This window comes from Marmota monax, unplaced genomic scaffold (genome assembly GCF_021218885.2).
Source record: "Marmota monax isolate L192 unplaced genomic scaffold, Marmota_monax_Labrador192_F-V1.1 WCK01_AAM20220418_F8-fsc00055, whole genome shotgun sequence".
In the NCBI taxonomy this organism is placed as follows: domain Eukaryota; kingdom Metazoa; phylum Chordata; class Mammalia; order Rodentia; family Sciuridae; genus Marmota; species Marmota monax.
In genome coordinates this window covers 9,789,306-9,815,580 of record NW_026695205.1, presented here as the reverse complement: position 1 = coordinate 9,815,580, position 26,275 = coordinate 9,789,306, and the positions used below count along the sequence as shown (strand labels likewise).

Here is a 26,275-nt window from a genome sequence, read left to right as displayed (position 1 = left end):
AGGCCAGCCTAGGCAACTTGGAAAGACCCTCTCTCAAAATAAAAAGGGTTGGGAATGTACCTCAGTGGTAGAGTGCCCCTGGGCCACCACCCTCACCACCAAAAAAAAAGAAAGAAAATCCTATAGTTGTTCAAAAATTTCACATAATATGCAAAATAAATAAATAAAACCAGATTCTTCGTGTCAGGTCAAAATGTTCTCAGGTAGTGTGAAGTCATTCTGTGAGCTTACTCCACCACCCATTTCTCATCCTCCTCAGTACGATTTCCTTTCACTTGACCATCCTAAACTAAATAAGCAGAGCACATAGCCTTTCAGTGGTCTTTTAGCTTGCTCAATTTGTTTGTTCTTTTATATACATACTTTGTTGACTAAAACCGCAGGCTATGGGATGTATGACCAAGTATGGTTTATTATGGACAGATGGTAGAAAAAGTATTCCTAGTATCCACAGATAAGTTCCCTAAGTCATGTGTAAAGAGAAGACTGTTATTAAAATTTACTTTATTTTCTATGGAATCAAGCACTAGCTACCAGTTTCAGCAAGATTTTTGTTGTGCCTTTCAAATGTCAGCACAGCCAGCAATGCCTTAAAATAACCAAATAATAAGCTAGGTCCCAGTGGTTATGTCCACATCTAGGGTCGGTGATCAGGAACTCTTTTATTTGATTGCTTTAGCTTTTAGTTCTTGGTTATATCTATAAAGAAGAGAGAAAGAAAAATAACCATCAGTAATAATAGATAAATTTATAGTAAGGAGAGAATAGGAAGCATATTCCATTTCTCTTTCCCAGTGGTCAGGTGGCTGTGTAGTTGCCAACAGTCTTCCCAGAAACCAGATAAGAACAGGCAGAAGTGATCCAAGGGCTCATCTGCATTTGATTTGTATCGCAGATAATAAGATCCCAACTGCCAAGAAGTTTCAACATCTTACATGACATATAGTTTCTTGTGCAAAAGTATTATTTTAATGAATATTTTCACTCTTGGGCTATACAAGACTATGACAAACGTGAACATATGCATAAAATTTATTAGAATCTGGTCAACTTGAATTTGTCACTTACTCAGTAAGCATTTAACAATAAAATCAATTGGGAATGGGTTGTAGTTTAGTCACTAGAAGTGTTTTTTTTTTTTTTTTTAAACACAGGTTAACAGGTTATGTTTACTGAAACTAAGGACTGTTTTCTCAATATCTTAATTAATTTTCTTAATTATTCAGAAAATTGAGCCAGAGTCTCTCCTCCATAACACTCTGGATTTCACTTACTATCCTTCCCAGCTTACAACAAGTGGAAAATAGTTTAAGCTCAAGAAGGAACTTATCCCATAAGCCTACTGTGCTACACAGACTTCCAAAAGATCCTGATTGCAAACATTTGTTCATATTATCAGTCACTGACAAACAATGTTTACTGGTGAGTAAATGGCTTAAAAAACTTCCAGGGCTTTTGAAATATTTCCCAATGAAACCAGTGACTTTGCCCTAAATGTCATTTTCAAAATTTCATACACTTAAATCCTGCCTTATATATATTACTGAATGTGAATCATCAGAGATTTACATTGGAAATTACTTATAAGCCTCACACTTTAGATGCTGTCTTAATAATAAAAGGGACTGTATAAAAGGGCTATCCATGTAGACAATGCAGTTAGGTCTAAAAGCTAGGAAACATACTGTGTAACTGCTTTTAATTTATTTGTAAACCATACTTTTTTAGAAATGTTAAATTTCTGCTTCAGGCACATTCCTGTCCTAGCATTATATGTGAATCCTAAAAAAATTATGTTGCCATCTGGGTAGCTTCTGAAGCAGATATGAAAGTCGGTAGGCTTACCTCCAAATGCGAAAGAGCTGAGAGGCTCCTGCTGCCCCCACGAAGAAATTAACGGCAAACAGACTCCAATTTTTTGGTATAATTACAAGTGAGTATCTTGACCAAATAAACCCTATTGAAACAAAGTATTTGTTTAAAAAGCATACCTCCTGCTGCAATGACTTATCTGAATATTTCATATTAGAGTAAATAGATACAAAAGGACTACGGCAAAACAATGATGTAGGAGGAAGGAGGAAATACTGATCTAATCTTCAAAAAGGTCTCTGATCCAGTGTTCCCCACGATCCCGAGTTCTTATGCTACAGGGAACCTTTACAGCACAAGAGAATATTAACTCTAATTTTTTTTTCCTGAGAATAAAAAAAATACGTTTGTGACAAAAATGTGAGAAACAAAAACCCATGTTGATACTTATGTCTAGCTACATTTCTCTGTCCCCTCCATGCATAATGCAGTGACTTCCTAGAGATAGATAACACTGTTAAATTCCTTTGCAAGTACTAAGAGTGTGTATATATTTTTAAAATTAAATTGTTAAATAAACGGATGTGAAACAAAAACAAAATAACTTATGTTGTTCATGGAATATGAAAGATATTAATTTAATTACCTGTGGCCATCAAAACAGCAGATTGAGCTGTGCTGAGTTTTTCTGCAGGTCTAGCCATATCAGCCAATCCAGCACACACCAACCCCTGAAAATGCACATACACGTAGAAAGAAAAAAGACATAATAAGCGTGGCATAATGTTTTTCAATTTTCTGTCAATGTTATTCTGTTTTTTAAAAAATATTTATTTTTGTTTGAAGGTGGACACAATACCTTTGTTTTATTTTTATGTGGTGCTGAGGATCAAGCCCAGGGCCTCACACATGCTAGGTGAGCACTCTACCTCTGAGCCACAACCCCAGCCCCATTATTCTTTTTAAATGTGGAAGTATCAGAAAAGCTGTTATGATTTTAATTTTTTTGCTAGGTCATTCAATATCAAAGTATACATGGTCATTTCTTCCGTTAGGTTTTGAATACTGACTTTGTAAATTATCCCACTCTGTTCCACCATCAGTGTCACTCAGAGAAGATAACAAGTCCTCACTAGAAAATTAGTTAGCTACTTTCTTGCAGAGAATAGAATACAAAATAAAACAATTTTTATTAATGAAAAATTCAGACCCAGAGTTAAAAATTATTGAGATTTTACCTCCCCTCCTTCTTTTTCTCATTTTTCTTGAAGTATTTTAAGCAAATTCTAAGTATGTTATTAGAGAATGTTTTTAAGAAATTATTTCAGGTTTTTACTGAATTGCTAAAGGATGCTTTTGTATGAAAAATAGAAATCAGCAAAAGGTTCTGCTCCTTAACAGAACACAGAAATACTTATGAGTCCATACATAAATTTAAAACAAGAGCTGAGGATGTGGCTCAGGTGGTAATGCGCTCGCTTGGCATGCACGGGGCACTGGGTTCGATCCTCAGCACCACATAAAAATAAAATAAAGATGTTGTGTCCACCGAAAACTGAAAAATAAATATTAAAAAATTCTCTCTCTCTTAAAAAAAAAAAAAAAAAACTTAAAACAAGCCCCAATTGTTTTGAATTAATGAATCTAGTAGTTCAAGAAAGCAATGACTCTACTTTAAAACTTATCCCTCCTACACCCTCCTTCCAGGCCCCAATGTGTATTTTCTCTATTCCTTATTTGTTCTACCTCTTCTGCAGGGTGGAAAATTGCCTATCAGGGGAACAAAGGGACCAATTTCAATTATTCTGCAGGATCCATGCATTACACTGTATGCTGTGGTTTGGATATGAGGTTCCCCTCTACCCCCAAAACTCCAGTGCTACTCCAGAAATATTCAGAGATGAAGTGACTGGATTGAAAGCTGTAGCGCAACCAGTCCATCCCAGTTTGAATGGCCTGACTGGGTGCTAACTGTAGGAAGGCGGGCACGGCTGGAGAAGGCAGTGGTCACTGGGGCCTGCTCCCTGAGGCCCCTTCCTTTCTCTCTCTGCTTCCCAGTGCCATGACTGAGAGCCCTCCTCCGTGGTACCCTTTTGCTATGATGTTCCACCTCACCTCAGGTCTACAGCAATGGCGTTGGTGTGTATGGACTGAGGCCTCTGAAACCATGAGCCAAAATGAAGTTTTCCTCTCTGGGGTGGTTCCTGCCCGGTGTTCTGGGCACAGTGATACAAACGGACTAACACAGGGGGGTGGCTCACTGAGCATGTCCACGGAAACTCTGAGTGGTATTCTGGCATTCTCTTTTGGAAAGAGCCAGCAGTTTATGACTTTTTATGTTCCCAGCACACATTTTATTTCCTGGGGTATTAGTAATTGTTGTGTCCCACAAAGGTCTTGATTTTCCTTTCCCATGGTTTGTTTCTCTCTCTCTCCCTCCCTCCCTCCCTTCCTTCCTTTCTGTCTCTCTCTCTCTCCCTCCCTCCCTCCCTCCCTCCCCCGTCTCTCTTTCTTTTTTGAGACAGGGTCTCATTATGCTGCTCAGGCTGGGCTCAAGTGATCCTCTTGGCTCAGCCTCCAACCTGGCTGGTACTACAAGTGGTTGACATGGTTACCATGCCTGTCTTTCCCATATTTAAAAAAAAAAATCCCCGTCTACTTCTATAACATTCTAATCTCATAGAAATTATTTTACAAAATCTCACTGTGAATCTAATCTCCACTTCTTACTAGCTGTATGACTCTGATCTGGTTACATTAACCTATCTTAAATTCCTCACAAGTAAAATGAGATTATTATTGCCTACCCTTGCGAGATTGACATGATGATAGAATGAAATTATGTGCCTGCATAAAGGAGTGCTCTTCTCTGCATCTTTCCCGTGCTCCTTGTCAACTTCACTCTGAACTTCACTCATGTAATAGAACCACAGGTTCAGAAAGTGCTCACTTCAGGATTATGTGAGATATTCCCTAACACACTCAGAAAGCACCAGACTCAGTTTCTGTTTAAAGATGATGGAAGTGCTCAGAGCAAAGGCTTTGGAGTCAAACAGACCTGGATATTCAATCCTGACTCTGTCACCTACTAAAATTAGCATCTGTGGTCACCTTGTTCTTTGAACCCCAGAACCCTTATTTGGAAAACAGTTTTTTTGGATGAAGATTGAACAAGAGCTGTGTTCAGCAATCCAGCACAGACATGTGACATCTGGCAGACTCAAGCTAGCTCCCCTACTCTCATCAATTAAAACATGTTCTTCAAATGCCTGAAGCCCACACTTTTTTCCTGGCATCTGGTTATCTTCACTAGGTTTAGAATAAATACTTATGAGATGGCTTAGAGTAAAATTCTTTCTTTTAGTATTTTCTTACTTATTAAAAAACATATGCCAGGGTGGGGGATATAGCTCAGTGGTAGAGGGCTTGCCTAGCATGCTGAAAGGCCTGTAATCCCAGTGACTTGGGAGGCTGAGGCAGGAGGACAGCAAGTTCAAAGCCGGCCTGGGCAATTTAGCGAGACCTAGGGATGTAGCTTAGTGGTAGAGAGCCCCTGGGTTCAAACCCCAGTACCAAGCAAAACAAAATAAAACTCCAAACCTACAAACTGGAACAAGAGCTCTCTCAAGGACATATGTTGAACATTCATTAGTTAGTTGGAATAAAGTTCTGTATCCTTGTATTCCCTTTTTAAAGCCCTCTGTTTCCCCTGGCAGTTAGAATTACTGCCTGACATGTGAGCCTGTTGCATTTTCTCATTTTCTAGTAAATCAATAAAACTTCTGTTTCCTTTTTCTCAAAACTCTGTCCTTGCTATTGGATCAGCATCAGGGACTAGGAGTAAGCTTTCAGTACCACCAATCTACTATGTTAATAAGAAAAGTTGGTTTGGGGGTTCTACCTAGGTTAATGATTTCCTTGTCATAATTTTTTTACTCTTTTTGATGAAATAGGTTCTCACAATGTTACCCAGGCTGGCCTCGAACTCCTGGGCTCAAGCGATCCTTCTGTCTTTCTTGCCGAGCAGGAGATGGAACCCAGGCCCTCTCAAATGCTATATCCTTACCCCTGTCCTAAGACTTTAGGATGAATCTGCATGTTCCTAGGGGCCCACAATTGTATTTTTTACTTTTTGGCACTGGAGAATGAACCCACAGACACTGTATCACTGAGCACAATCCTTAGCCCTTTCAATTTTTTATTTTGAGACAGGGTCTTACTAAATCACTGAGCCTGGTCTGGAACTTCCGCTCCTCCTGCCTCAGCCTCCCAGTTCCTGGGATTACAGGTAAGCATCATCACTCCTGGCTTGTATATTCTGATAGGAAATGTTTCCCAAAAGGTCTGTTATCTAAGAACTTCAGAAAGATGTAAGTAGGTGGCATCCTCTGTGTAGTAAAAGATACACCCAAGAATATTTTCCAAAAAATCAGTTAGAGGTATACCAATAATAAAGTATATTTTCATAAAATTTACCTCAAATTAATAAAATCATAATGAGGAAATTTTTTTTCAGTAGATGCTGCAAAAACTCAGACTTACCCATTTCATAATTGGAGCCCAGAAGAAAACTGTTCTAGGGCCTGAAATAAAGAAGAAAAATTCAGGAATGAACCAAACATGTTACACATACATATCTTTTAACAACCATTACCAAATTTCAAAAACCCAAAGATTTACCAATATAATAATTTTTACTATGCTTTCTGTATTACTCTGTATTTAACATTTAGAAAATTACCACAGTGTCACAGCATAAATCTGTCATGAAACTTGTTTGATCTTTGTCAATTACTTATACTTTTGTGATTCACTAACAACAAGCTAAGTTATAATGGAGATAGTTTGGAAACTAATTCCAAAGCTTTGCCTTGAACATGGAACTTAATGATAACGATAATCTTCCAGTTGGGAAAATGAAATTTATAATAAAGTTTTATAATATGAGCTTCAGTAGATATCTGTGTATACATTGATTTTATCAATATTTATAACCATAAATGACATCTTTCCATATATATCATAGTAAGAGTTTTTGCAAAATTTCTATATATTCACTGGGCGTGGCAGTGCACGCCTGTAATCCCAGCTGCTGGGGAGACTGAGGCCAGCCTCTCAAGTTTGAGACCAGCCTCAGCAACTGAGCAAGACCTGCAAAATAAAAAATCAAAAGTATCAGGGATGTAGCTCATTGGGTCGAGAGCCCCAGGGTTTGATCCCTAGTGCAAGACAAAAACAAAAACAAAAACAAAACTACATATTCCACCATCCACGAACCTAATTTTTCTTCTTCACAGTGCTGGGGACTGAACTTAGGGCCTCACACATGCTAGGTCAGCACTCTACCACTATATCCCCGGCTCAGTGAACCTAACTTTAAAGTCCTCATGAGAAAGAGGAGAGACCAGAGACCACCTGTAAACTCATCAATAGCAGGGTCCATGATTTTTTTAGTCACCATGTACCCACCTGCTTTGTGCAAAATGTTAAATAAATGCCTGAAGTATTGAAAATATTCTGGTTTCTAAGATAACTCAGTATTTGATGAGCATGATGTTTCAGAGCTAGAAGGAAACTCAGGTCACTTCATCAGCAGACTGCAACTGGCCCCTGTTGTGCAACTACTGCTCTTTACGTAACTCCTCCACATCACACACTGCTGCTCACCTTCAGGGGACACAGTGAGAGGACAGAAAGAGACTTTGTCCAGGGGAACTTAAAACACAACTAAACATAACAAGTCCACTGCATACCAGAGCCGTGAAAATGTTGTGTATGCTCTTACACACTGGATCAACAGAAGACATTTATGTCTTAATGTACAAATTAAGGAATTTTATGTAAGAGAACAGTGATTCATAAACATACTCAGTTTAATATCCTGTTATATTCACAAGTTATTACTGCTGCCTTAATACTCTACTTTGCAAAAAAAATTTGCCTTTATGTGTCACAAAAATCACATCTAAAATGGTGCCATCACCCAAGTAGAATACCTTTTACTTTTTAATCTACTCCCAATTAACACTTCTCAAAAGCACTAGCAGGTGAGGATGCATTTGTTCTTTCCCCCAAAATAGTACTGACTCTCATTCATAACATGATGTTCTGTTCACACATGCTGAGATCACACTTAGATAAAACTGATTTAAACCCATTATTTGGAAACAAAGCAAACAATAAAAGATAATGAAGTGGAAAAAGCACTGAGCTGGGTAAAGAGCTGGGTCTAGTTTGTTGCAGACAGGGCCACCCTTCAATCATTCACCCACAGTATTCACTGTGTGACTTAGAGTGCCAGGCACTGGGGAGATGTTAGTAAATAAAAGATAGTGGTGGCTCTTAATAACCTAAGCACAGAAAGGCTATTGAAGTAAAATCATGTCTGGGAGCCAGATAAACACATTTCAGTGAAACTAAATTCTCAAGTGCTTCCATCAAAGCCAAACTAGTTCACACCTTGGCAATAGCAAGGACCCAAATGAAAATGAGCCCAGTGACAACACCTGTTTTGGGTGCATTTTGACTGAATCAATGTTAATTTTAACATTAAGCAGAAACATTTGACAAATGTAAAACTGGGCAGTCTGCTTTCTTTGCAAAATTTATTTATTGAGAAGTTTTAGAAACACATCCCAGGTAGTATTCCCAGCAGCCAAACTGGGGAACCTGCCTGGATCCTGGCTATCTGCCTGCCCACAACTAGAAATAAGCCAACTATGGAAAAAGGAAAAATGAATTTAATGCAATTTGATTAAACTGGGAAGCAGCCGGATCGTTTCTCCCCTGGTCCTACGGAAGGAGTGACAATTAATAGAAAAAAAAAAAAAAAAAAGTCAGGAGATGTACATATGTAGATGGAGCGAGGCTCTGCTGGCCAGAGAAGAAGCCAGTTTTCCAGCCTTCCAGCCGGAATAATCTTTTAGTTTCCATTCTCAGCCTGAGGGAGTTTGGGACCTAGAACAATTTGGAGCTTTCCATTTCCAAAGGGGCTGTTTCAAGACTCTGAACTATAACTAGCCTCTAGCAGTAAATATTAGCATGTTACACATTTTGTCTGTTCTTCCAAATTTAATATGGTTCTTGCTATTTTTTACTCCTCTCAAATGAATTAACATCTTACAGTTAAATTCATTAACTCAATGTGATTTTTTAAAAATATTTGTTCTTAAGCTTTAGGTGAACACAATGTCTTTATTTTACATTTATGTGGTGCTGAGCCCTCTACCACTGAGCCACAACCCCACCCCTCAATGTTATTTTAATATAATAGGATTTATAGTGTACTTTACCTGTCAGTTGTGTATCTACTTACCTATCAAATTTATAGCTTCTCAAAACTTCTGGCCTCACTTTCACATTTGTATGAGTATTAATGTTAAATAATTAGGAAAGTTAGCCAGCAGAGTTGAAAGTAGGTTATATTAACTGGAGTTTATTACTCTAGTATACACATGTATATATTATACAAATACACAGGTGTATGCATGTATACATATACAAGTAACCCCCTGTCCCCCAACAAGGATGGAATCCAGGCCTCATGCATACAAACGGATGCTCGACCTCTAAGCTAAGTCTCCAGTCCTTACAAACAACTTTTAAAATACATCTCTGTGAGCTCCACACCCATGAATTCACAAACAGCAGACTGAAAATTTTAAAAAAAACTGCACCTGTATTGAATACTTGAGACTTTTTATTTTTGTTTTAGTTGCCTAAAACAGCACAGTATAACTACTAGTTAGATTGTGTAGGTCACTGTAAGTAATCTAGGGATGATTGAAAAAATACACAGGAGGACCTGTATAGGTTATATGCAAATATCCTGCTATTTTATCTAAGGGATTTGAGCATTCTTGGATTTGATGTGTAATGAAGTCTTGGAAGTAATCCCCTGTGTCTACCGAGGGGTGATTATAGATATGTAAAGGCTGGCATACATTTTTAAGTTGCTCATTTTTTAATTTAATTCTAAAGTCCTTCTACTGAAATCTAAATTTTCTTTTCTCCTCTTATTCTGCAAAGGAACTGTATACCATGTTTAGAATGATTTTTTGAACACTAGAAGATCATAGCACAGACCCTGTCTTCCCTATGGGCACAAACAACTAGAATCCTAAACATTGTTTTCTGAGATATCTGGAATGTAATCATTTTCATGTTATCCTGCCCACCTTCAGATTTTCCATATCTTAAGTTGTGGGATGAATCTGGAGACAGAGTTGGCACTATCAAGGAGTTCTAAAGCTGGATGAGCTTACAAATGAGTGGGGGGAAAAACATCTACCTCCAACTCTGGTTTACTGTACTTATCCTCTCTCCAGTTCCCTAGGTTCTGTCACCACCATATCTAGAACTCTGGTTACATCACTTTCTATCTTCAACAAAATATGGAAAAAAATTCCTTTCCTTTTTAGTTATTAGACTGGGATTTCAAAAGAAACTTTTACCAATGAAAAAGGAATTTAAAAGAACATACAAAGGCACCAGCTTCCAGAATGTACATTTCTAATTCTAATCTAACTAGATTTCATACCAGGTCAGAGCATCTGGGCAGGGTGATTTTGTTCCCAGGGGACATTCTGCCCTCCTGTATAGATTCCACCACCGAGGCGGGGGAGGTGCTGCTGCTGCTGTCATCCAGGGGTTAGAGGCCTGGGATACTGCTACACATCCTACAATGCAGGGGACAACGCCACAGCAAAGGCTCATCCAGTTCAAACCGTCTATGGTGCAAGGTTAAGAAACTCTGGCTTCCAGAGACTAATAAGATAGGCGAACACTCAACTAGTTTCACTTTTTTGGTACTAGAGATTTAACCCAGGGCGCTTTACCACTGAGCTGTATCCCCAGTCCTTTTTGCTTTTTTTTTTTCCTCTTAATTTTGAGTCAGGGTTTCACTAAATCGCTGAGGCTGGCTTTGAACTTCCGATTCTCCTGCCTCAGCCTCCTCCTGTCTCAGCTTCTGAAGTCACTGGGATTACAGGTGTGGGCAGCCTCCAGGCTTTTAGTTTCACACTGTTTGAGACTATACTTCAGCCTACACTGTCCCCTCCCAATATTCGGCCCTGTTTTCACCTAACTCCATCTTTCAAACACTCATCTGAGCTTTCTCTCACAGAAGACCTCCTCCGGTGAAATGCTCCTTCTCTCAACTACTAAAGTAGTCTGTACATTTTTCTGTTCTCATCAAATCATTATGCCATCTGTTACTTAACCGACAATAACTTCCTTAAAAACAAGGACTGCTGCCTAATCTTCGTAGACAGTTATGTATTTGTCAACAGAATTGCATTGGATTAACCATGTTCAGGATGGAGGTGGATCCAAGATAGTTCATCTTCAGGTGTGACCCAGATTGCCTTGACACTGCCTGGTACTCAAGGCTAGGTCTGCTCTCTCAGACCACAGGGCACTCTTCTCCTAGCCATAATGTGCTGATCCTATAATTGAACTCCTTCAAGTCTCCATCTAGGCCATGCTTCTGGAATTGCTGTTATGACACCTCAGTCATTTCTCTTTGATGCACTCAGAACTTCTGGATCATGTACAGTGCAAATACCAAGTTTATTTCCTGTTCAGGCGAGGAGCTCGGCTGGGGCTCAGGTAAGTCAGCACACTGCTGCTGCCTCTGGCTGAGTGTGCTCATGGCTACTCTGGATTCCTCTGCAGGCGCTGCTCTTCCTGTAATTAAACTAAAGTTTCTTCTTCTGTCACCCCAAACTGTTTCCTGGATAATGTCTCCAGATTCTGGTTTCTTCTTCTTCTTTTTTGTTGAGAGCCACAGCAGAAAGGGGCCCCAGGAAACTTCCAGCAGCCAGCTGATGATTGGCTCACAGCAGCCCCAGGAAACTTCTAGCTGCCAACTGATTGGCTCCTCTGCTGTGATGCTCATTGGGCTGTTTCCCGGCCCTTTCAGACCAGGGAGCTGCTCATTGGGGGACTTTTTTTTTTGGCTCCGCCCACATGACCCAGCCAATCGGCCTCAACAGCAGGAGTGGGGGAGGTTGAGAGGCTTGCGGGGAAGCTGGTGGTGGCAGTTGGGCTCTGAGGGTTTTTCCTGAGGAGCTGTGTGGTGTGGTGTGTGGTTCTAAAAATAAAGTTCGTTTCTTTTGACAAGTGGCTCCTGAATTGTGACCAGCCAGACTGCGGCACTTTTTCTTTTTTTTTTTTTAAATAAATATACCTATATAGCTATAGCTTAGAGAGAGAGAGAGAGCGAGAATTTTTAAAAATATTTATTTTATAGTTTTTTCGGCAGACACGACATCTTTGTTTGTATGTGGTGCTGAGGATCGAACCCAGGCCGCACACATGCCAGGCGAGCGCACTACCGCTTGAGCCACATCCCCAGCCCCAGATTCTGGTTTCTTTACAAGTTTAATGGTTGATTCTATGGGGTTAACCAACAGCCAAGCTTTTCAGTAGGTTTGCCTGGTAACTAATTTACTCAATGCTCCAAGCTACTTTAAAATATTAACTATGTACCAGCCCTCTACCAAACCAAACAAGAACAAAAAAAACTTCAAACATGAAATGATGGTGGCTAGAACTCTGGACCAACAGGGGCATTTTTAAACAATGAAAACAAACCCTAACTTAGTTTAACAAGTGCAAAGTACTAACAGAAAAACATTGGTAGCAAATATATAACACATTCTAAGTTACTAATTTTTCTGAGATACCAGAGACGACTTACAAGTAACAAGTAATCAGAGGTGGATACCTATATATACACACAAATAGTGTTTTCTTAATTCTTAAAAAAAAATGTGCTTACATAAGTGTGCTTACATAATTTCTCTGAAAATTTCAGAGAAAACTTATTTTTACCTTAATGAATTATTTTCTGCCTTAAAAGTAAATAATAAAGTCAAATAAATTCAGATACAGAAGCTGTTTTCCAGAAACAAGCAATCTGCATGCAACAATCAGTCTGTCACTGGACACACAGTGAGAACACATCACAACTTACTTCAACAGGCCTAAACAGAAAGTTTTGACAAAACAAAGCATTTACAAATGAATGTTTCTCAAATAGCAACAATGTTACATATATTATTATAGACCTTGAAAAAAAAGGGTTTGGATTCTATACCATGTCATAGTTATTCTCATAGAAGAACATAAAAATAAATGAGATAATTATGGTATTTGAAGTGCTTATATCACCTTATTATCAGGATAAGTAAAAGTAAAAATTAACTGTTAATATCCATTAAGATAAATGCAACAACTTGATTATGTGGAAAATTTGAATTGCTAAAAATAAACTGAGTGAAACAAAAATCACCTCATATGACGTCATCTTAAAGCCCAGGATGAAAGGAAATGTGTCCCTATCAGATATAAATGTACATTCTTTTTTAAAATGTATATATATTTTAGTTGTAGATAGTCTCAATATTATAATCTATCTATTTATTTATTTATTTAATGTGGTGATGAGTCCCTCACACATGTGAGGCAAGTGCTCCACCCCTGAGCTACAACCCCAACCCATTAATGTTCATTCATTTAGATAAAAAATTAACAATATATTTCACCTTGTTTCTTAAAACTCTACTTTTTGGAACTGGGTATGGTGGTGTACACCTTTAATCCTAGTGACTAGGGAGGCTGAGGCAGGAGGACGGAAAGTTTAAGGACAGCCTCAGTAACTTAGCAAGACCTTGTTCTCAAAATAAAAAATAAAAAAGGCTGGGGATATACCTCAGTGGTAAAGTGCCCCTGGGTACAACCTCCAGTATCAAAAACAAACAAACAAACAAAACCCCTCTATTTTTGGAATGAAAAGGCCTCAAACTGACAATTTAGAAACTTCATACAAGCATATCCTCTCCCTCTCCCCCCTCTATATGTATATATAAAACTATGAGCCATTTAAGAATAATAAACAATATAGAGACTATTATAATGTTTTTTTTTTCTCTTGTGTCTTACTGTCTTAAAATTAAATTGATGTTTTTTAAAGTTTAAGTTTTCATAAAAGAATTTAAGAAATTCTCCGGATGAATAGCAGAACAAATAATAACAGACATAAATTTTCAAACAAATTAACAAATCTAGTTTTCATGCACACGCTTTGACAAACCAAATTTTACTTCCTAATTTGTTCATCTGAAAAGAATTACTTAGTAAGATATTATATGACTTTGAGAAAGTAGGTCATGTGTATATGTGATTCCTTCCTCAAGGAAAGCTTCCTCCTTGGAAAGAACAGGTGATTTTGACACATACACATCCAGACACATCCAGACACTGAACTGAGGCATTCACTATGTTCCAATGTGAAAAAAATTTCTTATTAAAACCTTGGAGGGGCCTGGGGTTGTGGCTCAGTGGTAGAGCGCCTGGCTTGTACATGTGAGACACTGGTTTCGATCCTCAGCACCACATAAAAAATAAATAAATGAAGATACTGTGTACATCTACAACTAAAACATACTTAAAAACAAAATCTTGGAGGCCATATAAATCATTACCTTCCCACTACCTCTTCTCATACCTTTAATACCATTCCTCTATCACTTGCTACCTTTTTATTTCATATTATTAGTTCATATAAGAAACATAAAAATTACACATTAATGCAGATGTGATGTTTTCCCCCATGTGTACATTGTGTAATGTTTAAATCTGGGCAAACATATCTATCTCCTGAAACATTTGTAACTTATGGTGAAAACATTCAAGATCTTTTCTTGTATTATTATTATTTTTTTGAGATGTCCAGTACCCAACTGTTACCTATAGTCCACCAAACTCCTTCCTCCTATCCAATGTAACTGGTATCCATTGTTTAACCTTCCCTATTTCTTCCTCTCCCCTTCCTTTGCAACACCCCTTAATTCCTTAGTCTTGTGCAAGTCCACCTGTTCACTATCATGTGACCAACTACAGGCACATGTCCTTAGAATCTGTAAAGCTTAGATTTTGACACAGACTGACTGCCAAAAATTATTCATTTTTATTTTGCAAAAGCTAGTTCTTATCTAATGCTAACAACATGACTGGGCTACTGTTTCATCAGCTCAATCCACTCTATTTTGTAACTCGCACATAACAAGCAAAGCAATGACATCTGTTTAACTAATAATGTCTTTTCCCCTAGTGGTAGATAATCCATTTTAATTACTATGATGAGATATTCAAGAAAAGAGGTTTATTTTGGCTCACAATTATAGAGGTGCAAGATCTAGGGGCCTTATCTGGTGATGGCCTTGCTGACAAACTCCTGAGGTAGGAAGGCTGGAATGTTACATGATCCTAGAATTTTGAGGCCTTTCATGCATTTGCCTCTGTGTTCCTGGCACATCATGATCTAAATCTATTAAAAAATAATAATAATTCTGACTAAAGGTGCAACCTAGTCAGGTTCCACAGCAATAGACAGACAGCTCGCGTCCACATGTGCATATCTGGTCCCTGTTCTTACACCCACCAAGAGTCAGTCATGGCACTCTACCCTACTGCCTTTATCTACTCCTCGTCACTTACCATAGCACCAACTAAGCTTTTAATAAACACTGGGCAACTGACTTTCAAGTATTCTCTGAAGCATACCCGGAGATAGCCATGCAGGTCCGGAGGATAGCCATACAGGTGATTAGTTTGGAGCCACATACTTTAACATACAGTCAGGCAGTGGTGGGGAGGGAGTGACATCCCTGAGTTGAGGAACCTGACTAGGTCGCACCTTTTGTCAGAATTCTATTCTTTTTTATAGAGGCAGATCATGATGTGCTAGAAACACAGAGGCAAAGACATGAAGGCCTAAGGATACTGGATCATGTAACATTCCAGTACACAAAAACATATTCTTGTTGCTTGTCTAGATATCCATGTTAGTGATAAAAAGAAATCTCAAAGAGCTGGGGATATAGCTCAGTTGAAAGAGTGTTTGTCTTGTAAGCACAAGGCCCTGGGTTCAATCCCCTGTACCACAAAAAAATTTTAAAAAATCTCAAAAATTTAGAATCAGCAATGTGTTATTTCCAGCAATTAATATTTAGCCTTTCATAACATTAAAAAAATTTCCCGAATGGGAATTTAGTCTAATGCTTAAAGGGTGATTCAATAACAATATGCAAAATAGTATGTTAAAACCTTTGAATATTTACTCTGTATAACTCTTAGAAAAAGAACCAATGTTTCCTCAGATTTTATCTAAGACTAATAGTCAGCAGTCATATTTTTGTGGTTCTCTATTTTTACTTTGGTTTTCCTCAACTTTTAATCATAAATAACTTCAGAAATAGATATCTTTACTCTGCATCTTGTTCAAAAGCTCAGATGAGAACCAACTTTTGTTGAGAGTTGAAGGGCAAACACATATTTTGCAGACATTACATCATTTCTCAAAAATACTTAAATGGTGATAATTATTATCCCCATTTTATAGAGTAGAAAATAAAGGTTGAGAAATTTAAGATTAAGATCACATGGGCAAGACTCAACTTAGTCTTTCTAGCCTTTGTTCCTTCCAATACTCTGAAATGGATTAAAATAACTGAACCAATTGAAGAGATGTTCAGGTGAAACAATCTATTCTGAAAGATAAGTAATTCTAAGCAATAATTACATGTGACTAAAAGCCAAGACCTTGGAAAAGATCAACAGGAGACTACATCATCAAGAAGAAATAAAGACAACTTTCTAATTCTGTATTATTTTTAGTAGTTTAAAATTGTTCCTCCTCTATCCTATCAAAATTGTTGACTGTAATGCCCATATCATTTCAAAATTATGCCTAACCCCCCAAAAGTCTTTGCCAAAAAAACACAAGCACAATTCTAAAAGTCTAAGTGCAAAAACAACTAAAAGACAAACCAAATACACTTCCTAATCAATAACCACCTCTCCTTAAAGATTAGTTTTATAATGGATTCAGTATTATAGTAAATAATATTTTGGATTAAACTAAAGTATAATTCAGAGGAATATTTCAACACATTATCAAAATGGAAATCATATTTAGCAACCATATAGGATTCCAGAGGGCTGCTTCACAGTCGAATATGGGTAGAATTAAAAGTGGGAAAAAACCCACATTCTCAGTAGCACTTACATCTCTCAATTTAAAACAAGCTTTCCTTTGCTAAATTTTATGCTTGAAAAAGACCTCAGAATATATCTGATTTTAGTCCCCAGCCAAGTATCATTAATTCCCCTTATATGGGAAATAACCGAATTGTAGGTCTTGAATAAATAGCTGAAGGAATTGAGAGCTGCCAGTTTCTTACAGAATTATTATCATCATCATCACAAGGACACTGTTTTCCGGTGGGACCAGAGAGAGCGGACATCTAGGGAGCATTGACCAACCATCGAGCACGCACCTGTGATTCTCACACCCGCCACATCCCAGGCACTGAGACCTGGGGTTCTGCCCAAGGTCACCCTAGGAAGTGCCGGCGCCGACGCAATCAGATCGGTCCCGGGGATGCTCGGGGCGGCCGAGGCTGGCCCAACGCCGGCCCGGGGGCTCGCCCCGCCGGCCGCAGCAGGTGGCGGAGCACGGCCTCCCCGGGCCCCGCGCGGGCCACCTGCGCGGCGCTCGCCCCCGCGAGCGGCGGCCGCCGGGGAGGGGCCCGGTGCGGGAGAGGTGCCCGGCGGCGGCGCGCCAAGGTCGCGGGACGCGGACGCGGACGCGGGCCGCCCGCCGCGGCGTGTCAGCGGGCTCCGAGGGTCGGGGAGGGCCGCGGCGGCCGGGCCGTACCTGCCGGGTGGTTGTACAGCGGCCGCAGCTTCTCCGGCAGCATCAGCTCCACCTTATCCAGGAGCCGGTGGTAGCTGGCCCGCAGGCCACGGGCGCCGGCGGCTGCCATCTCGGCCGCTGGGCGATCGCGGGCAGTGGGGCGGGAGCGCCGCAGTGTCCTGGTCCCCGGCTGGAGGCGGAGGAAACCTCCTCACGTTCCCTGCCACGGAACCTCGCGGCCGCCTCTGCCCAGGACGCCCTTCCCCAGGCTCTGCCCGCCCGGCGAACCTCCCAGGGCCCGCGCCCAGCGCAGGCGAAGGGGCGGGGGCTCTGCGCCAACCCACCCGCCTCCAGCAAGCGACCCGGCGACGGAGGAGGAGTCATGGCAACAGGTGCGGGGACCGCCCAGCTAAGTCAGCCCAGAGCCGGCCGGCAGAGCGCACGCGCGGGCCCCTCCGCCTGCAGCGATTGGCGCCCTCCGCGGCTCGGGCGGGACGGGAAGCCCGGGCTTCTCCTTCCTGTCCGCGCGGCCATGATGGAGAAGGGAAGGTGAAGCTCGTCTGGCTGCACTGCCCCTTCGGTTTCAGGAACGAGGCCCGCAGTTAACATGGGCTTTTCGGGCCTTCCGTGCCCGCACTAAAGATGACACCGCACAACGCTCTTGCTTCCTTTGGATCGAGAAGCGTGGGCGAGAGATTACAGACTTCAGGCGGTTTCTCTCTCTACTCCTCTTCCATCTGGCTAGAGCGGCCTGAGTTCATTTTCCTCGGGTGAGGGCCGCCGTCACGAACGCTGGCCGCCAGCCCCGCGGGGGGGGGGGGGCGTCATCTCGCGAGAAAGGCGAGGAGGGGCGGTGTCCCGAGCCGAGGGAGGGAGGAGCCGCGACCGCCTCCGCCTCCGCCTCCTCCTCCGGCGGGAGGGGGCAGGGAGGGACTGTCGCCGGGCTCTGGATGTTCTGGGTAGTCTGAGCAGGAGAGTATGAGGCGAGCTCCGGCCCGGGCGCGGCCGGGCTCCGTGCACGAAGGCGCCGCGGCCGTCTGAGTCGCTGCGCGCGAGGCCGGCGGCGGACGGTGCCGGAGCGGCGGACGGTGCCGGAGCGGCGCGGGAGCCAAGTCGCGCGCCGCGTCCCGCCGCCCCTCCCCCGCGGCGGTGCCCCCAGCTCCGCGGCCCCGGCGGAGCCATGTCGCGGGGCGGCTCCTGCCCGCACCTGTTGTGGGACGTGCGGAGGAGGTCGCTGGGGCTGGAGGACCCGTCCCGGCTGCGGAGCCGCTACCTGGGTGAGCGGGGCCGGGCGGGGTCGGGCCGCCGGGCCGGGGTCGCTCCCGAGCCCCGCGACCGGGGCGCCCCGTGCGCTGAGCGCGCCGCGGAGAGCCGGGCGGCGCGGGCGGGCCCTCGGCGCAAGTCGGCGTCCGGGCCAACCGGGCGGCCGCGGCCCCGGAGCGCCCCCGCCGCCGCCGCCGCCCGGGGTCGGGTTTCACGTCCCGCCTCCACCCCGGGGCGCCGGGCGAGCCTCCTGAACGGCCCGGCGCCGGCTCGGGCGGGCGCTGTGGCCGGTCCCCGAGCGCCGTCCGGCCGGTGGACGGCGTGTGGCCGCGGTCCGCCCGCGACTTCCCTGGGCAAGGGAGGAAAATGGCACCCGGGGGCCAACGGCCCGGCTGGTGGGTGGCCTGGCCGGAGTTAGGTGACTTTCGCCTTGCTTTTCCTGCTCTCGGTGGAGTCGCCCCAGGGAGCGAAACCCCTTCCCTGCGAAACTCCTTCCCTGCCAACTCGCTCCCGCCCTGGAGGGAGTCCTGTTTTGTTTCCTGAGTCCAGAACTTTTTCTGAGTTCTCCCCCCCCCCCCTTTTGGTAGGGGTTGAACCCAGAGGCGCGGTACCACTGAGCCACATACCCAGCCCATTTTATTATTTTAGATTTTGAGGTCTCAATGAGTTGTTGAGGCTGTCCTCGAACTTGTGATCCTCCTGCTTCAGCCTCCCGAGTGGATTGCTGGCCAGCACCACATTGTCTAGCTTTCTTTGAGTTCTTGACCATCACATATGCCGTATATGCGTGTGTTTAGCCTGAATAAAAGACACCTGCTTTTTCTACACTACGTCTTGGACATCCTTCCAGGACCATTAAGATTGATTCACTCTTCTTAAAAATTATTACATAATTTTTAACAAACTGAAATACTGAAGCGGACTCCACTGTCTTGCTTTATGCGATGTTCACTGCTACTAACGGCAGTGCACCTAAGGTCTTTGTACAGGACTTTGTGCATTTGTTCTAAGTAGAAACCATCAACTCACATAGTTACTTTCTTTTTTTGTTGGATGGTGAAAAAAATGACTTGTGGGGGTGGAATACTGGAAATTAAACCCGGAGTGCTCTACCACTGACCTATATCACCAGCCCTTTTTTTTTCTATTTTTTAATTTTTTCGAAGATCTGGCTGAGTTGCCCATACTGGCCTCAAATTGATCCTCCTGCCTCAGCCTCTCAAACAGTTGGTATTACATGAGTGGCTGCCAGGCTGGACTGATAAAATTTATGATTTTTTAACAGTACTCTTACAGGGGCTGGGGATGTGGCTCAAGTGGTAGCGCGCTCGCCTGGCATGCGTGCTGCCCGGGTTTGATCCTCAGCACCACATACAAAGATGTTATGTCTGCCGATAACTAAAAATAAATAAATATTAAAAATTATCTCTCTCTCCCTCTCTCACTCTCTCTTTAAAAAAAAATAAAAGTACTCTTACAAAGCCTTCCTTTTAATTCTAAGTCCAAGATTTTAGGAAGTAGATAGGTTTTTTTTTTCCTTTAAAGACAGTGTCTAAACCTTATAATTTTTACAGTATTGTAAGGTGAATATATTTCTGATATAGTTCCATTATTTGTATTTATAATAATGAATTACTGCTAAGTAACTAAAATTTAGGATAAAACAGATTTTTTTCTTCTTAACATTTACAGTTTGTTTCACCAAAGCATGTGTCTTTCTAATAGCAGTATTCAAGCTTCATAACTGATTGTACATAAATTGATTAATTATCTCTTTTCTTTCCATACAAAAGGTATATAGAAACATTTTATTTTTGTTTTGCACTTCTGGGGATCAAACCCAGGGAGGGCCTTGCACATTCTAGGCAAGTGCTCTACCACAAGCCACATCCCCAGCTCGAAAAGAAAATTATTCACAAAATAGCCTTTTATGTTGTGGGAATGAAGATGAATAATTTTGTGTATGTTATTTATGAGAGAAAGATGTATGCCTTTATAGCTCCCAAATTCACAAGAATCCCCTGAACTAAGGGAGTCTTATTTTGGACCTACATGAATTCAAAAGTTTGTTCAGGGATTGTAATCTCCATGAGCTTGATCTAAGTTCCAGTGTAGGATTTTTTTTTTTTTTTTTTTTTTTAATGAATAATTGTCAGAAGTCCAGAATCAGATAACAATGTTAAGTTTAAAAGTTTCAGTTTCTCAAGATACTGTATACTTTCTGTAGAGCAGTTCCTTTCGAATTCAGTGATTGTTACAGTTACTCATTATCTATACATATTTCATAAACATTTATATACAGTTTTATATAGATAAACCTGGTTTAGAAAAGAAACTCTTTATTTGTATGCATGCATTATTTCTACTCATTTTTTTTTCTTTTGCACATACTTGCCTGCAGTTGATTTTACTCTAACTGTTCTAAATTAAAAGGCTATAATTGTTAAGGATTTGTTTACTATAACATAAAATGTTTTATATAAAATGCTTAAGCCGTGATTATGCAGCCAAGGACAACTTTTTTTTTTTTTAATTTAGTTGTCAAATGAACCTTTATTTTTATTTATTTATATGTGGTGCTGAGAATTTAACCCAGTGGCTCACACATGCCAAACAAGCACTCTTCCACTGAGCCATAACCCCAGCCCAAGGACAACTTTTTAATAGATGTTAAAATTTCCTTTTTTGTAAGGGGAAGTCTGTGTCCTTTGAATATTGTGAGTTGGTTATGTATTGAAATAGATAATTTTGCCTTCAGGTTACTCTCTAGTGAATCCTGAATTCATCTACATTCTGAATTACCAGGTTCTTCATAATGTGTTGCCAAGTTACAGTATATAATAGGAGGATCAGTAAGTTCTGATGTTTGCTTCCTTGTTTAGTCACTGGAGAAAAGTTTGTAGAATTCTTTAGTCTCAGAATCCCAATGAAAGTGGAAAATGTATTGTTTTGGTAGTTAAAAGTGATTGTCAAATATAGCAAACATAATAAAGTATACTCATAATTCTTTAAGGTAAAGACTACCAGAGGATATTTGAAGTCATTACATTTGTAGACAACATTAGTAACACCTCTCTGGATTTCATTCTTCTCTGGCATGGGGATGAATCAAAGAAATGGCAAACCTTCTAGTAGCATAAAACTTGATCTAATGATGTTTTAGGTCAGAGTTTTGAATGTTTTGACGTGATATACGGTAAAAATACATTTACACGGCACCTTGTGATTCAGCTAAAATAAAAGATCCCTCAGATGTAAACTTAGCCTTACTAGATAGGGTAAGTTCTATTTTCTGTTCTGTATCATGTTCTTAAAAAGTTGGTCTTGACCCAGTAGAATACCCACTAATGAGTCTCGGCTTGAGGTTTGCAAAACTTTTCTAGGTGGTGTATAATTTTTATAATTTTGATTGAATGTTTTTGACTTCAGAGTTAGGGTGGGTGAAGTTCCTAAGTATTTAAAGCAGATTTTAAACGTTTTTTTGATGTCTTCTGATGGCTTATAAGGAATGTATATAAAAAGCAAAACTTTGTTTACACCTTGGACAAAATAACTAGGATAGGATACTTTTTAGTTTTCATTTCTGCGGTAAATATGTACAGTGAGATTGCTGGATTGCACGATAAGTGCTTTGCACTTAATAAGGAGCTGCCACACTGTTTTTCAAAATAATTGTTCCATACTAATTCCTACCAGTAATGTATGAGAGTTAGTCACTCTACTTTCTCCTCAGCATTTGGTGTAGTGAGTCTTCTTTATTTTATCCTTTCTGATAGGTGTTTGTTACTCTCTCAGTTTGTTTTTCTGTAATGATTAACAGTATCAAGTGTCTTTTTTTTTTTTTTTCCCCTGTCTATATACTTTGGTTAAAAGTGTTCAAGTTCACCTTTTTAATATGTAAAAATTCTTTATGTAGTCTTGGTAAAAGTCCTTAATCAAAAAATTTAAAACATTTTCTTTCAGTTTTTATCTTGTCTTTTATTAAAAAGTCTTTTATAGTTTATACTTTTCGTATCCAGAGAATCTTTACATAATCCAAAGTCACAAAAATTGTACTGCGTTTTTCCTGGAAGTTTTGGTTTGTTTGTTTTATGGTGCTAGGGATTGTGTCCGGGACCTTGCACATGTTAGGCAAGTGCACTACCACTGAGCCTCGTTTCTAGCCCTGGAAGTTTTTTCTTTTAGCTTTTGAAATTTAGTTCTGTGAATAGTTTTTAGTAAAGTTTTACATATACTGTCAGGCAAGAGTTAGGTTTCCTTTCTTTACATACACATGTATAATTGATCCAGCACCATTTGTCCTTTTCCTTTTGTTGAAAATAGGTTGGCTGTATGTTTCAGTGTCTCAACAACAAGTTATTGATCTAGATATCTGTCTTTGTTGGTACTTTATTTTGAAATCCACTGTGTAACACTTTGTTCTTGGTCCACCCTCCTTACTCCAAATTGTCTTGGCTGTTTTGCGCCTTTTCCATTTTCTTTTCTTTCTTTCTTTTTTTTTTTTAATATTTATTTAAGTTGTAGGTGGACACAGTATCTTTATTTTACATTTATGTGGTGCTGAGGATCGAACCCAGTGCCACGTGCATTCTGGGCGAGTGCTTTACCACTGAGCCACAACACCAGCCCCTGGGCCTTTTTCATTTTCATATATATATTTTTAAAAAACTACAAAAAGAAGGGCTAGGGTTATGGCTCAGCAGTAGAACACTCGCCTCACATGTGCAAGGCCCTGGGTTCCATCCTCAGCACCACATTAAAAATAAATAAATAAATAAATAAAGTTATTTAAAAAATTGGTGACTTTTAGCAAATCATGTATTTACAGGAGAGAGATTTAAAGACATGATTTTCTTTATGAACAAATGTAAGTGGTTTATATAAATTTTATAAGCAGCCTGTTTCTTTTGGAAGTTTGAGTTGAATCTATACATTATTTCAGGGAGAATATTACTCTTTACAACACTGAATCTTTCAAACTACAATTCTGGTTTATTTGTGTGTATTTAGATGCTCTAAGATTCTTTCAGCAGTGTTTTAAGTTTTGTTTTTTTTTCTTTTTAAATTGTAGTTGTAGGTGGACACAATACCTTTATTTTTTATGTATGTGGTGCTGAGGATCAAACCCAGGGCCTCGCACTTGTGAGACAAGTGCTGTACCACTGAGCCACAGCCCCAGCCCATCAGCAGTGTTTTAAGTTTTTCATAAATTAAAAATTTCAAGCTGTCTTGGGTTGTTTTTTTAAGTTTCAATATCTAATTGTTCATTGAGGATGTAATATACAATTTATTTATTGATTTTTTTTAAAGCACTCTACCATTGAGCTACATCCCCAACCATTTTTATTTCATATTTTGAGACAAGATCTCGGTTTGTTGCTGAGGCTGGCCTTGAACTTGCCATCCTCCTGCCTAGGCCTACCCAGTTGCTGGGATTATAGGTGTGTGCTGCTGTACCCTGGTATTTCTGATTTTAGATGGAAAAGATTGTCTCTCGTTATTAAGTATGTAATTGGCTGTAGGCTTTTTGTTGATGCCCTTTCAGACTTAGGAAATTCCTTTCCTAGATTGCTGAGAGGTTCTTCATAACTGGCTCTTGTCTTCTGTCAAAGTTGTTTTTTTCTCTACTGAAATGAGTTTTTGAATTTTCTTTCACTTATTCTGTTAATATGGCATATTAGCATAATGATTTAACATTTGAATATTGAGCCCAACATTTAATTCCTGGGTTGAATTTCCCTTGTCATGGTACATTATTTTTTTTGTATTGCTAACTTCAACTTTGGTTAGAATTTTGAGCTAGTTTATAGTTTTCTTGCAAAATTGTACCTGATTTTGATATCAGGATAATGCTGGTGAATGAGTTAGGATGTGTTCCCTTTTGTCTGAAGAGTTTGTGTAGAATTAAACTACTTTTCCTTAAATGTTTGATAGATACCAACTTTGAAACTATCTGGACTTTGAGTTTTCTTTTTTCCCTCCCTGTGGAGTGTATTTTTGGGGGATGTGGATTTAAATATATTTAAAAGCTTCTTATTTTAAGGTAATGGTAGATTCATGTGCAATTGTAAGAAATACTACAAACTTATAAATAAACTTTACCACCAGGACCTCCTATGTTAACTTTTTTAATAGTGTAAGAACCAGGAAACTGACAGATAAAATTCATGAACCTCATTTAGATTTCACAGGGTCACTTGGACTCATTTGTATGTGTCTGTGTGTGTGTATGTGTGTGTGTGTATTCCATGCAGTTTAACCTACTAATTTTAATTAAGTAATTTTAATAGATTAATGTTGACTTTAATTAGTTAATTGACTAATGAGATAGGGAACAGTTCTATCTAAAGGACTCTTTTTGAGACCCTTGTGTAACCTTGGCCACATCCTTCCCTCCCCACTGCTAACCCCTGGCAGCCACCATTTTGTTCTTCATCCCTATAATTTTTGTCACCTAAAGAATACTATTTAGGCTGCACATGGTATTGCATGCCCATAGTTGGGAGGCTGAGGTAGCAGGATCACCTGAGCCTGCAATTCTGTACTCATGGGGCAAATAGTGAGATCCTGTCTCCAAAAAAAAAAGAAAGAAAAAGAATGTTGTATAGACAGTATATGTATTTAACCTTATAAATTATAGTGTGTAACCTTTTGAGATTGGAGTTTTCATTCAGACTAATTATCTTGAGATCCATCCAACTTGATGTGTGCATAGTTTATTCTTTTTTATTGTTGAGTAGTGGTCTAGAGTATGAGTGTGTGGTTTTGAATATTTGGATTCTTCCAGTTTGGGGCTAAGAATAAGTTGTTAATATTTTTGCACAGGGGGATGCATTGATGCATGTCTGCAATTCCAGTGACTCAGGAGACAGAGGCAGGAGGATTGCAGGTTTCAGTAACTTAGTGAGATGCTATCTCAAAAAATAAACGAAGGGCTGGGGATTTAGTTTTGCGATAAAGCACCCCTGGGTTCAATCCCTGGTATTAAAAAAAAATTATGCCCAGATTTTATACTAACATGAATTTTAATTTGGGCTGTTTGGTAAGTGTATTGTTTAATTTTGTAAGAAGCTTTCATACTCGTTTTCCAGGGCATTTTACCAAAAAAACTACATTTTTACATGGGAAATGTAGTTTCTCTGTATCCTATCGTTTGATGTTATCTCTTTTTTTAAATTTTAATAATTTTTGCTAGATGTGTAGTGATGTCTCATTTGTTTTAATATGCATTTCCCTAATGACTAATGATATTTCATATCTTTTCATGTGTTTTTTTGCCACCTGTATATTTTCAGTGAAATATCTCAGTTTTCTTCATTCCTGGATTATTATTTTTCAGCTGTTGAGTTTTGAGATTTCTTTATGTATTTTAGGTATTAGTCCTTTGTTAGATATGTGGTTTACAAATATTTTCTACCAGTCTGTAGCTTGTTTTTCATTCTTTTTAATTTTAAATTGTAGATGGACACAATACCTTTATTTTAATATTTTTTTAGT

At 40.0% G+C, this 26,275-nt stretch overlaps 2 protein-coding genes across 7 annotated transcripts in view; one reads left to right on the top strand and one right to left on the bottom strand.

Moving 5' to 3' along the window:
• Positions 1 to 392: 392 nt before the first annotated feature.
• On the bottom strand, positions 393 to 17,839 carry Mpc2 (mitochondrial pyruvate carrier 2). The gene is made up of 5 exons (XM_046429988.2): positions 17,537 to 17,839; positions 6,355 to 6,395; positions 2,459 to 2,543; positions 1,846 to 1,957; positions 393 to 699 (listed from the first exon to the last, which is right to left on the bottom strand). Exons 1-5 carry the CDS (start codon positions 17,643 to 17,645, stop codon positions 663 to 665), a joined length of 384 nt encoding a protein of 127 aa, XP_046285944.1. The 5' UTR covers positions 17,646 to 17,839; the 3' UTR covers positions 393 to 662.
• A 793-nt stretch (positions 17,840 to 18,632) lies between these two features.
• The window catches only part of Dcaf6 (DDB1 and CUL4 associated factor 6), a 111,419-nt gene continuing 103,776 nt past the window's right edge, over positions 18,633 to 26,275 (top strand). For 2 of the 6 annotated variants that reach the window (XM_046429978.2, XM_046429976.2), the window contains exon 1: positions 18,633 to 18,792. In XM_046429978.2, coding sequence (XP_046285934.1) covers positions 18,696 to 18,792 — 97 coding nt within the window. In that variant the 5' untranslated portion in view covers positions 18,633 to 18,695. The remainder of the gene's footprint in view (positions 18,793 to 26,275) is intronic. The other 4 variants (XM_046429981.2, XM_046429977.2, XM_046429980.2 and 1 more) reach the window with 3 other exon arrangements.

Excerpts from the sequence above, each read along its gene's own strand:
- Mpc2 (XM_046429988.2), bottom strand. The coding sequence starts at position 17,645 with ATGGCAGCCGCCGGCGCCCGTGGCCTGCGGGCCAGCTACCACCGGCTC. Across the intron at positions 6,396-17,536 it reads GCTGTACAACCACCCGGCAG|GCCCTAGAACAGTTTTCTTC; the intron begins GTACGGCCCGGC and ends TCTTTATTTCAG. Across the intron at positions 2,544-6,354 it reads GGGCTCCAATTATGAAATGG|GGGTTGGTGTGTGCTGGATT; the intron begins GTAAGTCTGAGT and ends GTGCATTTTCAG.